The sequence below is a fragment of the Phaenicophaeus curvirostris genome, chromosome 17, assembly GCF_032191515.1.
Source record: "Phaenicophaeus curvirostris isolate KB17595 chromosome 17, BPBGC_Pcur_1.0, whole genome shotgun sequence".
Lineage (NCBI taxonomy): Eukaryota > Metazoa > Chordata > Aves > Cuculiformes > Cuculidae > Phaenicophaeus > Phaenicophaeus curvirostris.
Window position 1 is genome coordinate 15305664 of NC_091408.1, and position 13905 is coordinate 15319568.

General features: G+C 41.5%; 1 protein-coding gene across 1 annotated transcript; it reads left to right on the forward strand.

The window, feature by feature from the left end:
- The first annotated feature begins 1271 nt into the window (after window positions 1-1271).
- On the forward strand, window positions 1272-13631 carry TCTN2 (tectonic family member 2). Its single transcript, XM_069871234.1, has 18 exons — window positions 1272-1284; window positions 2048-2161; window positions 2473-2546; window positions 3287-3482; window positions 3725-3825; window positions 4081-4277; window positions 4513-4636; window positions 6871-7006; window positions 7664-7729; window positions 8561-8689; window positions 8943-9020; window positions 9338-9418; window positions 9732-9843; window positions 10231-10334; window positions 10705-10861; window positions 11471-11596; window positions 12087-12175; window positions 12972-13631. Exons 2-18 carry the CDS (start codon window positions 2071-2073, stop codon window positions 13094-13096), a joined length of 1986 nt encoding a protein of 661 aa, XP_069727335.1. The 5' UTR covers window positions 1272-1284; window positions 2048-2070; the 3' UTR covers window positions 13097-13631.
- The last annotated feature ends 274 nt before the right edge of the window (window positions 13632-13905 follow it).

Below are 13905 nucleotides of genomic sequence, written 5' to 3' on the forward strand. Positions count from 1 at the left end.
TGGAACGGGTCCAGAAAAGACTACAAGGGTGATCAGAGGGCTGGAGCACCTCCCGTACGAGCACAGGCTGAGAGAGTTGGCGGTGTGCAGCCTGGAGAAGAGAAGGCTGAGGGGAGACCTTAGAGCAGCTTCCAGTACCTGAAAGAGGCTAGAGGAAAGCTGGGGAGGGACCTTTTACAAAGAAAGATTTGGAGTAGTAAGTCAAGGAGGAATGGCTTTAGGTTGGAGAGGAGCAGATTTAGACTGGATAATAGGAGAAATTTCTTCAATATGAAGGCGGCGAGGCCCTGGCCCGGGTTGCCCAGGGAAGCTGCGGCTGCCCCATCCCTGGAGGGGCTGGGTGGGCCTCAGGCAGCCGGATCCAGTGGGAGGTGGCCCTGCCCATGGCAGGGGGGTTGGAATTGTATGATCTTTAAAGTCCCATCCAACCCAAACTATTCTATGATTCTGTGGTTCTGTGAACGTTATGTACAGATTTTGTGATTTAAAACTGAAATGTAGTATTTGTTTGAATAATAACTTTTAGCTTGCCTGTGCCTGGATGCTCATGCTTAAGTAAGGACTTTTAGCAAGGTTGCAGTTAGAAAGAATTATAAAGAATATGACTGTATCTCATTAAGCCAGATAACAGGGACAAGCGCAATGATAAAGGTAGAAGAACCAGCTAAGACTGGATGCAACCCTGAAAGGAGCCCAAGGAGTCTAAGAACAAGTGTGAGAAGGGGAGGTGAAAGTTCAGCTGTGAGGGAGACCTACGACCTTCATCCAGAGACCCCTGAAGCAGAGCGTGTGCGCCAAGGGGAGGAAACTTATATAAATACATTCTGAGAACTGGTTATAATAGGCACACCTATTCCAGGAAAAATAATGAATATGTAAGTTGTTTCCTGGAATCTATATAAATATGTATATTTAATCAGTAGAAAAATCATGTAACCAGCCTCTATAATTGCACACACATTATGTGGAGCCTTCCCCTGTGTGCCCAACATCGCATTAAAAGATACCTTACTTAATAATCAAATTGGCATTGGTTATTGAATCTGACTTTTCATGGCATCACAAGGCAAAGCAGAGTTAAGTTTCATCTAAGTAATTGTCTGTTTTGAAAGTGAGACAGAATGCCTCTCTGACAGCAGGTTTTTTTTCAAGCAGTGTTTTTTCAGGCACTGTGCATTCTTTGGAGATGAAAACGTCTTGTGTTCAGTCTGATCTATGCCCAACAGATACACATCTGATTCTTCCGGAATCCCCTCTGCAGCCTTTCCCTGTCTCAAACACAAGGTCAGGCAGAGCTGGCTCCAAAGCTCCAAATGAGCAAGAGTTGTGACTGTTGTGAAGTTCATGATAACATTAATATGAGTCCTTGGAAAGTCATAGAGTGTGCACAAGATTTCTGGGAAAATTTATACACATGCATGTAAGTGGGAAGTCTATTCTGTAATAGCTCTTGTCTTGCGGCACAGGACTGATTGAACTCGCTCCCTTGTGTTGCCCAGGCCTGATAAAGGCTGCTCACTTTCTAAAATGCCAAAACGAGTCTTAGAGAGTTTAATTTGCTGGCATTTTCGGTATCAATGGGACAGTCGGAGCTGGTGGTCCTGAGCCTTTCTGCACTGGGAAAGTCTAGAGGGAATTCCTGTGGAACTCGCAGTTCAGAGCCCAGTGCCCTTAACAGTGTCCACATGCTGAGGGCAGCAGCTTGTCACTGCTGATCGCAGGCACTGGTGCACCCTGGTACCCATTGCGGCTGCGAGGAATTGAAATCCATGAGCCAAATTTGGCAAGTAATGCCAAACACATTGCGTGGACCAGCTAGTGTCTGTGTGGGCCAGCAAGTGCTGCAGCCTCCCGTCTTCGTTCCTGCATTATTCCTGAGCATCCTGACCAGTGTAGACTCATAGTATGGAAACTCATGGTGCGCCTGCTGCTCTAGCATTTAGCGAGACTGTGTGTACTGCCTGGTACTGGGCATCGTGAGGTATTTTTGTCTTACAGATGTTGCCTTTTTCAGTGTGTTAGAACTTCTTTTTTTTCTCTTCTTTAGTCTTTCAGCCTTCATTTATCCATATGTCTGGGTCCAGAGTAAATTTGTTTTTTCTTGGAAATTCTTCAGGAGTTTATTTTTCTATAACTTTAAGTTCTATAGATGAAGACACAGGTAAGAGTGCTTTGCTTCTACCCCCTGCTTCCCAAATAACTTGTAAACAAATGTTCAAATTCTGAATGTTTTTTCTGCCACCAAAGTTACAAGGGAAACAGCAAGGCACTTCGTTTACTGCTTTAATAGTTACTGAAATAGGAACTCCAAAGGACTTCTGATGATTAAGCCCTCAGTCCTCTGTCGACTCCTCATCAGGCAGGCCTGAGCGTGTGCCTACTTGAAAGCATAACAGTTTAAATGTACTTATAATTTTCTTGACTTTTTTTTCAGTGACAATGGATTACTTTAAAATCTTTATTTTTATATAGGAAAATTGCAACTTGCAAATTGCAATGGAAGTAAGAGAGCTCGCGATTGGAGTCTGGATGTAAGACCTGGTATGGTATGTAAAATACTGATTCTTCACAATGAGAAGGATTGAACTGCCATATATTAAAGGCAAATGAAATACTAGCAAAATGTTAATGCACTGACAGACAACCCAGTCTGAAGGTCTTGCCCTAGCTTTTTTTGCTTGACACATCCCTTTGTGTGGGTACCTTTGCTGGAGTTCCGTGAGTCTACTTTGACATGGGTTCCTTGTCCTCTGCTACTCTGAAACCGCCTGTACTTCCTGCCTGGCTGCAGTGTTTGGTACTGCTTCAGATCTGCTGGAAAGAGCTATTAGAAATACAAAAAGGTTTCTTTTTATACAGCATGAGCTGTATAAACACCTGTATTTTTTTAGACTTGCCTTCAGTGTTATACATAATTTCTTAGGGGTTTTATCAACTCTGAAGGCATTGCAGTTTCCAGCTGAAGGTGGCTGTAAAAACAGAACTTCATTTTTTGGTACTTGTTCTTTTCTTTAGAATTGTACATGTGATTTCTGAGGTAACTTAATCTCTATGTGTGCTTAAAAAGTTCTGATTACAGTTCTTATCCTTGCTGTATTTGCATATCTCAGTAGCAGACCTTTTGTCATCACATTCTCAACAAACGTACATAGGAATGATCCTTGCATTGTAGTGCTGACTAAGCACAGGGGTACTGAGACTCTTTCAGAAGCTGATGAGTGGTACAAATAAGAATAATTCAATACAAACCATCAAAACTGTCAAACATTATTGTGCCTTTTTTCAGAACACTTCTGAAATGACTGTAAGCTTGACTAGAAACCTGCAGCTGTGTTTGCCCAATGCCACTGACTGCTGCACAGAACCTCTCTGCGTGGTTGAAACTCTTCAGGTTTTAGCTTGCCAGGATTCGGTAGTGTTGGCACATCTCCTGATCCAAGCTGAAATATACGCCAACTCTTCCTTTACAGGAAATGTGTCAGGTAAGCATTTAGATATGCTAAAGAAGAAATGCCATTTTAGCTGCTCTACTCCTCTGTTTATGAAAAATTAATAATTGAGATTTAGGCAGCAATGAGAGATGCTGAATAATCATTAATGGAGTTTAACAAAAGGTTTGTGCATAGTCAGAATAAACTGCAGCGCACATGGTCTCTTTATTTGGATCCCAGTCCATTTAATCTGTTTTTCTCTTATTTTTTTTTTTTTTTAAATGCTTTTACAGAAAATGCAACTGTCATCCCAAACCAGGTGTTTCAGCCCTTGGGCTCCTGTCCTTGTGACTTGACAGCTGGAGCATGTGATGTTCGTTGTTGCTGTGACCCGGTACTTATTTCACATTAAACTCTTGTTTAAATGTTTTCAAAGTTTCTAACCTCTTTCTGTTGTCTTTGGGGAGAAGGAGGTACTAAATGCTTCAGATTAGATGGGACTAGAGGGATTGTCTCGATTTCCCAGTATTTCTTGAAGTAAATATGACCTCTCTCCACAGAATTGCCTTGATCTGCCTGTAGGGGTGGCTTAAGTGCCTGTGGTAATGCAATTACTGTGCTAAAAAGCGACCACTCTTTTCTCTTACAGGAATGTACACCAGACTTGAAGCAATTATTCACTGGATCATGTTTCATTGGAGTGTTTGGTGGGGATGTAAACCCGCCTTTTGATCAGCTGTGCTCTTCCCAGTCAATGGAATATACCCCTGACTGGTTTCCCTTCCTTTGTGTACAGTCTTCTCTTAACAATACACCATTCCTTGGCTACTTTTACCATGGCTTTACGTAAGTCTTAAAGAAACTTATTTTCTTATCACATGCATTAGAAACACTACTGAAGATATAACCTATTTTTATAATGAAAGTTATTTTGAAAGGAGAATTTTAAGATGTGAACTTTAAGTGCAAATGAAGAAATGTCATTGGTACTGCATGAGGCCATGGGACATGAAAAGAAATGTGTAATATTTTGTGTGAGGTAGAAAGTAAAGAATTGTTTAATTTTTAAACTCACTTGCAGTTCTACGCCTAGATTTCTTCCATTTAAGATCCCTTTACCAGCTTCTCCTGGGAAACTTTTCACTGGTTATGGAAAGGGAGATCCAATTATGACAGAAGAAAATGACTACTTTACCATTCCCCAGGTAATCACTTCATGTTAAATGTAAACATCCTTCCTGATCACCCTTCCCATCCCCAACAACAGAAATGTCTTAATTATGTCAATTAGAAAAGGAAGGTTAAAGAAAGCGTTCCCGCACTGATAGATGAAAATGGGGACCTCATATCAACAGACGAGGAGAAGGCTAAGGTACTTAAGAACTTTTTTGCCTCAGTGTTCACTGACAACCACTCTCCTCACCCCTCCTGGGTCTGTGGACAACAAATGGGGACCAGGGGCGTAAAGCCCCTCCCTCAGGTTCATGACCACTTGAGGAACCTGAACATATATAAGTTTACGGGACCTGATGAGATGCATCCCAGAGTCCTGAGGGAATTGGCTCATGTGGTTCCCCAGCCATTCTCTGTGATATTTGAAAAGTCAATCAGGAGAAGTCTCTGGTGCCTGGAAGGAAGGTAACATTGTCCTCGTTTTTAAAAAGGGTAGAAAAGATGACCCTGGGAACTGCTGACGTGTCAGCCTCACCTCTGTGCCTGGGAAGATCGTGGAACAGATCCTCTTAGAAGTTATGCTAAAGCACATGGGTGATGGGGAGGTGATTAATGGCAGCCAGCACGGCTTCACCAGGGGCAAGTCCTGTATGACCAATCTAGTGGCTTTCTATGATGGGGTAACCACAGCGGTGGACATGGGAAAAACAATGGATGTGATCTATCTGGACTTCTGTAAAGCAGTGACAGTCTCCCACAACATCCTCTCTAAATTGGAGAGATACGGATTTGATGGGTGGGCTGTTTGGTGGATAAGAAACTGGTTGGATGGTTGTATTCAGAGAGTAGTGGTCAATGGCTTGAAACTCGGATGGAGATCTGTGACAAGTGGTGTCCCTTAGGGGTCTATACTGGGACAGTGCTGTTTAATATCTTCATCAATGATATAGACAGTGAGATTGAGTGCACCCTCAGCAAGTCTGCAGATGACTCCAAGCCAAGTGGTGCAGTTGCCACAGTGGAAGGACGGCAGGTCATCCAGAGGGACCTGGACAGGCTGGAGAAGTGGGGCTGCGTGAATCTCATGAGGTTCAACAAGGCCAAGTGCAAGGTCCTATACCCAGGTGGGGCAATCCGAGGTTTCAGAACAGGATGTGGGATGATGTCATTGAAAACAGCCCTGCAGAGAAGGACCTGGGGGTGCTGATCAATGAGAAGCTCGATAAGAGCCAGAAACGTGCACTTGCAGCCCAGAAACCAACCGTGTCCTGGGCTGCACCAGAAGAAGTGTGGCCAGCAGGTCAAGGGAGGGGATTCTGCCCCTCTAGTCCTCTCATGGAATCCTCGTATGGAGTATTGTATCCAGTTGTGGAATCCTCGACATAAGAAGGAGATGGAACTGTTGGAATGGGTCCAGAGGAGGCTACAAATATGATGCGAGGGCTGGAGCACCTCCCATATGAGGCCAGGTGACAAGAGTTGGGGTTGTTCAGCATGGAGAAGATAAGGCTGAGAGGAGACCTTATAGAGACCTTCCAGTACCTGAAGGGGCTCTAGGAAAGCTGGGGAGGGACTTTTTACAAAGGCATGGAGTAATAGGACAAGAGGGAATGGCTTTAAATTGGAGAGGGGCAGATTTAGACTGGATGTTAGGAGGGAATTCTTCACAATCAGGGTGCCCAGGTTGCCCTGGGAGGCTGTGGCTGCCCCATCTCTGGAGGTGTTTAAGGCCAGGATGGATGGGGCCTTGGGCAGCCTGATCTAGTGGAAGATGTCCCTGCCTATGGCAGGGGGTTGGAATTAGATGGTCTTAAAGCCCTTTCCAACTCAATCTGTTCCATGATATCAAGAGGTAAAAGCAAGCTTTGCATCCCAATTAATAGTTAGTGGCTTTCCACATTTCTGTATTTTTTGGCTTGCTCCCTGCATTACTGAGAACTATGATTGGTTTTCCCTTTGAATCTTAGTCATCTGGTTGTACTTGTTTCAAATTCCTTTTGCATTTTGAGGAGACTTGTTGGTTGTAAGTATTATGACAAATCAGGATGAAGTACCTCAAAACTGTTTTGAAAGCTATGCTTCTTAAATTCTAATCTCTCTTTTGCTGCACATGGAAGTATTTTGATAACATCAGATTACTTCGTTATCCAAGTGTCATATGGCTGTCATACATATTTGGAACATTTCACTAACAAATATTCTTAAAATGAAAAGCAAGGGGTTAGAAAACAGTCCAATGTGCTTATTTCTGTTGAACTACCTGCAGCAATCCGTGGCTGGCCAGTGTGCTGGGAATGCCCCCGTAGCGTATCTCCAGAACTTTGATGTCAAATGCCGTATTAGTCTGGAGTTGTACAAGGAAGGATTGCCCCATGACGTGAGGATAAACAGTGGTACTGGAGGTAGGCTGCAGAATCTCTACAGAAATGTGTGTTTTGTCTCTCGGCACTGCTAGAACAGACCAAACCTGAGGGCTGTTGACACAGCAGCCATAAGTAATACCTTTGTTAACTGGTGGCTGTAGTTCAGCATTTGGGGATGTTCTTTCCCTGTTTCTGATGACATTCTACCACTATTTCTCAAGATTTCAGATATAAGAAATAGTGGAATTGGCCTTTGTTTCCCATTTATTTATCTCTGGTGACTTATTCTGGTTATGGCTACACACAAGAGAACATGATCTCTCACTTCCCATTCTCTTGCAGAGCCCTTTTCCATCAAGAGGGTGCAGTATCATCATTTTAGAATTAGTGAGAAGCAGTTACTTTCTGTGTCACAAAAGCATATACTTATGAAGCGTCTTTCTGGAGTTTGAGAAAATATGTTTACCAGCATGAAGATAACTTATTTTACGTTACATAATTGTCTTCTTCTGCTTGCCCATATTACCTTTGTAAGATGTAGAGAAAACTAGCTATGCTGGTCCTTTACCAAAATTAATTTTCTAAATAATTCTCTACTCCATTTTCATAACAAAAAACATTGCACGTTGGATGTAGAAACAGTACATCTGTCTCATAGTAGTCAGAATTACTGCAGTGTTTGGTTTTTATTCTCAGATTTCATCCAACAAAATGTCATCTATAGAGCTGTAACTGACATGGGCAAATTCATCACTGCAAGTGGTATGTCTCTTCCATTTAATAAATGTTTTTTACTTAATATGGGCTATATAAAACCAGATTATTTTGATGCCTAATATGTTTACCTGCTGCAATTCTTAGGAGGGATCTTATATATATGTTATCTAATGCTCAAAAAATAAACTGGCTTACTGCCAAACAGAAAGTGTTTAATTTACCCCAACTTCATTTAGAGTTGGTCAAGAAAGTTATGTTAAAAGTAGTTTTTGAGAAGACAAAAAAAAAAAAAAAGAAAAAAAAAGACATAAAGAATGCTTTAAAGAAATCTCCTGGATGAACACGTAAGTGGGATGGGCAGACTGTAAGCAGATGTGTGTGCGTCTGTTTTGTAAGCTGTCGTGCCCTTTTAAAGGCCTTTTTCAGCCAACAAAGCAGTTATTTGATGTGGAGCAGTGGTTCCCAATCAGCGGGAGTGCAGTGCAGCACAAATGGAGCCAATGGAGTCCAAGCTAATGTGTTTTTTCTGGACAGCAATGACTCCCTGGGAGGGATGAGATGAAAGTAGAGGGGGTCCTCAGTCCAGAGAGGTGCATTGGCTGGTGGTGTGAAGTCCACTCCTGGGTTCTTCTGGAGGCGTTTAGCTACAAAAGGACCTGCCACCACTGGTGTTAAAATATTGATAAGCTGAGAGATTGTACAGTCACACTGACCTGATGAGACTTAAAAGAGCAAAATAAATTCTGAAAAAAATTATTGTTAATTTCCAGACTTTTGCTAGAGTCTTTTAATGTGTTCTTCGTCAGCTACAGTAACAGAGCTTTCTAATTAGCAGGGCTTTTCATTGTAGCCTTTTTTTCCCCTCATTTCTGCCAGGAAGCCTTCCTACCCCTGAGGTTTTGTGTCAAAATGTAACTTTTGCAGAGCACTACATGTTCATTTGTGAAGACAAGAACATAGAGTGGATAAACGTCACAGTCTTCCTTGGAAGTTTATGTGATGGAGGTATCATGAATTTGAATAGTTTTTTTTCTGCAGCATGGAAATTCTGTGATAAAATCTCTTATTTACTAATGCTTCCTAGAAATAATTTCTCCTGGACTCTGGAAAGAAAATTTATGGGGCTGATTTCCTTTAATTTGTATTAGTTTTGAATTTTCTATTACCAATGAAGGATGGAAGTTTGTGCCCCACATAGAGCAAACTGTTTGCTAGTTTACTTATTTAACACTAAAGTCATGTTTTTTTCTTTCACCAGAAATACTGACACAGAGATTCACAGTCAAATTTTTAAGTGTAAAGAGTACAAATGCAGCAGAACTGCTTGAGAATCCAGGTATTGGTACTTTATTTTAAGTGAAAAGAAAAAATAAAGTACTGTACAGATTATTATCAGTGACTATGTTGTATATCTCTTTAATACTTTACGTTCTAGGCCCTGCCTTCCTGTATTGATGCACTGCTGATTGTAATAGCAGTGATTGGTTCTTAGGATTTTGTTGTATAGCTATTGATCATTTAAAGTGAGGGTATTGCTACTGTAATGGAAATGCCTGTTCATCCACTTTGAGATCGATGACATTTATTATTAAAACAGTGCTAATGCTTATAGATTCTTATACAAATGTTCATGATTTACCCTTCTGTGTTTAGGTTATCAAGCTGGAAAACCAGTGAGAGTTGCAAATATGAATGCTTCTGATAATTCTGGAAGCCTAAACATCTGGCAGCCAGGTACTGGCTTGTGAGGTTGCAACTTCAACTGTAGTTAATGTTAAAATGTCCCCTTTTTTTTTTGGTGCCTATTTGAGTTAAGAGTCTCTGCCAAATTTTGCTTTTCTAGACTATTCCCTACCCTTTATTCAGACTTCACTGGCTGAGCTTTTAATCCTTTCTTTGAAAATTTAAGTTAAATGGACTTCTGTTGGTTTTTGTACTATACTACTTGGTGTTTTGCATTGTTATGTTTAATATTTTTGCATAAATTTGAAAGCTAGAGATCAAAAGGTTGATATAGATGTTCAAGTAAGATGTTTTCATTTCATAGCTGGCAGAGGTTTATGTACATCAGCAACTTCTACACCAGTTTTATTTGGATTAGATTCAGTCTCTGGGTGCATTCTAGAAGTTGGCATGAATGAAGACTGCAGCCTTTTAAGGTGAGCAGTGTACATTGAATTGTTTTTCCCTGCATCCCGATGGTTGCTTATTACATGATTCTCTCCAAGTGCCTACTATCAGCCCTGTCACATTCTTTTTAAATCTGTGCATTTCAGCTTTCTCTGGTTCATAGTCTCACGTTCTTTAAAAGGAAAATTATTATAATGGTTTCACTCGGATCTCTCTGTGTCCAAATGAGGATTATGTTGGAGTGGAATGCTTTGCCATTTCTTCCCTTCAACAGATAACTCAATAGTTCAAGGGTTTTTTTGTTGAGGTCTAACATCTTTCAGAGGAAGCTGACCTTAGGATATGATAGCATTGTAACCCAGACTGGCAGGCAGTGCAGATTGCTTTTTGTGTAATCTTACATTCTTATTTTGCAGAGGAAGCGTAACTGAGACATTGAATTCATTGATACAAGCTACTCACGTTGGAAAGAGGCACAATTCTAATTACAGTGATCTGAATGACTGGGTGGAAATTATACGTAAGTGAGGTTTGTGGTGTTGTTTGTAGTCTACATCTGTCCATACAATGAGTAGAGCATCTCAAAACTGTAATTTCAAATGTCCAGAGCAACCGATCTGTTTGCCTGGATCCATCCATCCATATCAGTGCACTCACATGCATAGAACTCAATATGTACACGGGTGCTGCACTAACATGTATTTTACTGTCAGCTTGTACGTTTATGACTTGGTATTTTTGATCTCTGTTGATAAAATACTCCTTTTCTGTATGTGTATTTTTTTGCTGTGTTCCTGTGTTACCTGTATTTCACTGGACTATGACAATAATATAATGATGGAATGTTTTCCGTAGTCTTTCAATTTAAATAACTCCATTCTCTCCCATAGGTCTTGATCCATTTAACTCTGATACCAACATGAGCACTGGAAACTTAAAAGGCATTTGTCCAGGTATTCCTGCAAACCTGAATATTCGAATCATGTTTGCTGATGTGGGTGCAGTACAAGGGATTCCCCAGCTAGAGATTCTCGCTGTGCAGATCAGGTAGAGTTGTATCTCTGACAAATACAAGTTTCATTTTCAGACTTGCTTACCTAACATATCTAGATTAAATTTTGCAAATAAAAATGTTATTTTGTTATTCTTACATAGCTTTTAATTTGTACTTGCACCCCAAATTCCTTTGATCACAACTAGGTTTGCTTTTCTCCCTCTGAAAATAAAGTAATAAGAAAAATATGAATGATTAACAGTAGGTAATCTTTCTACTTCACTGAAACGTTGGCATTTGATTGGAAGAATGTTTTAATTTCTTGTCATGGGGTGGAAATGAGTGTTCTCCTGTGTTCTGGCTTACCCCGTTGTAGAGCTTTTCTCGAGACCTGTGATAAATGCTTTGTTCTTTCCTGAAACAGGGAGTTTTCACTTTGCAAACACTTCTTTTTCCCATGCCAATTCTAATCAAATACATGTGGTTCTGTTCCATCTTACCTCATTTCCAGACTTTGCAAGTTCTCTCCCAGCATGATGTTGAAAATCCAGAGATCATCAACTGCCTCCTAAATGCCGTGTATTTTGTCCTTTCATGGTTATGCTTTGGCTCTTAAATTTCCATTTACAGCCCTCAAGTAATAGTTATGCACATTCTTACAGTTACTCAACGGTCATATGGCAATTCCAGTGCGGACTGATCTGTGAAAACAGCACCAGCTTTCTTCCCATCACTGCTTATGTTGAGTTTATTCAAGTGCCAGCACAGCCACCCGTTCCAATGACAAGGTAATATTTGTAACAGTATTGATACTCAACATGAGGTTAAGCAGATGTGAATAGCACTGATCAAAAGCTGACCTGGTTTTGTGGAACACAGAGCAGGATGGCCTGGTTCAAAGGTTTGTTAGCGGTTCTGTTGCTGGCAGTTGTCCCCAGGAGTGTGAAGAATGCGCAGGCCTGTAAATACCCCTACAAAGCTGTCATTTGGTCTCAGGTGAGCGGATAAGGCGTGGGGAGCGAGGCTCCCAAACTATTTGTTGTCTGAAAATGTTCATCACGAAAAGAAACATCTGACTAAAAATAACAGAAAAGGAGTAGAGGGGAGGTTCCTGTTTCCATTACAGAAAGAAGTTGTGAGAGAGTAACGAGAAGCTCCTGGTGTAGGTTTGGTGTTTTTTTCTTTCCTGTAATCTGGACAACTTTTTACTCTGTTTTTTCCACTTATGCTGGTGTTCTGCTACTGTAATTAATAAACCTGTTTGGTTTTTTTCTTCAGATTTCAGATTAATTATACAGAATTTGACTGCAATCGAAATGATGTGTGCTGGCCACAACTTTTTTATCCATTGACAGCATTTTACACAGGTAAAAATAAGCAGGAATGTGGAAGGCCATCAACTGGCCATTATTTCTTTGAAACATAATTAGGATGTGTGGAGTTCAGTCTGAAGGAATGCTTTGCAGTAGGAAATTTTAATTTCTCTTTTAGAAAGCATGGTCCAAAAAGTCTGTTTATTTTTTTTCCTTGATAATGTGTTTATTTCTTTGTTAAATTAGAGGAAAGAATAATTACTAGGAGTACTTGTGGATAAGCTTGAAATTTTGTGAATTTCTGTTTGGCAGAGAGAGATTCTTTTTCACTCCCTTGTGGAGTTCAGAGGGAGGTGTGCTTTGTAAGGCAAAGGGGAATATGTTGCTTTATGATATTGTTCTGTTCCCACTCTCTGCTGTAGTTGCAGCATTGTCATTGCCCTTCAAGGGTGGAGGGAGACTTTGTTTCTCGCTCTGCCAGTTTTTCAGACAGCTCACAAGAGTTCCAGTAAAAAATTGCCATATTTGCAAAGCTAATTTTTCGATTTCCTCTGTGTAAAACTGTGGTAGATTCTGTTTTGTGGAAGACATTGTGGCGTTTCAAAGAGCATCAAAGCACTTGGACGCTGTTCCAAGAGCTCCATGGATGGAGGCAGCTGCCTGGGTTCATGATCTGAATTAGGGTTGAAGTTACATGGAGTTTGGAGTTCTGGAAGTATGAAGCATTTTAATTCCTGGCTTGGTGCTCCATTATTTTAGTCAGGCTATACATAATCTGTATATTTTAGTTGTTGAAGCTAATATTTAGCCCTTTTATGCTTATACTTCTTTTTCTTTTTTTTTTTTTAAGGAGAACCGTATTCCCAGTGTCTCACTAAAGGCCTCTCATTGGCATTTCTGGCTTTACTTGCAGTGATTTTGAGTAACCCTTGGTTTTCTATAATATGGGATAGTTGCTTGGTTGGAAAATCTTGATGTACAGAGAACCCTTTTTGTCAATATTTTAAGTACTTTTGGGCAAAACTTATGGATACATATTCCTTGATTTTGTAGATATTTCATATAAATATTTAAGATACATAAAATAGAGAACAAGTCTTACGAGGAGCGGCTGAGAGAGCTGGGGGTGTTTAGCCTGGAGAAGAGGAGGCTGAGGGGAGACCTCATTGCTCTCTACAACTACCTGGAGGGAGGTTGTGGAGAGGAGGGAGCTGGGCTCTTCTCCCAAGTGACAGGGGACAGGATGAGAGGGAATGGCCTCAAGCTCCACCAGGGGAGGTTCAGGATGGACATCAGGAAAAAATATTTCACAGAAAGGGTCATTGGGCCCTGGAACAGGCTGCCCAGGGAGGGGGTTGAGTCCCCTTCCCTGGAGGGGTTTAAGGGCCGGGTGGACGAGGTGCTGAGGGACATGGGTTAGTGATTGATGGGAATGGTTGGACTCGATGATCCAGTGGGTCCTTTCCAACCTGGTGATTCTATGATTCTGTGAAAATAAATGAATCTGATGTACAGAAAACGATTGTCATGCTTAAATATAAAGTGAGATGTCTCTGCAGGCGCAGCGTTCCGAGAGTCACGGGATGGTTCGGCTGGAAGGGAGCTCAGAGTCCCCCCAGCCACCCCCCGCCCCCCCGCTGCAGCGACACCTCCCGCTGGACCAGCGGCTCCAGCCCCATCAACGCGGCCTGGGACACCCCCAGGGACGGGGCAGCCCGGGCCGGCCCCCCCCTCACGGCGGGGAAGCATTTCTCGCTCGGATCTCATCTCCCTCTTCAGCTCGA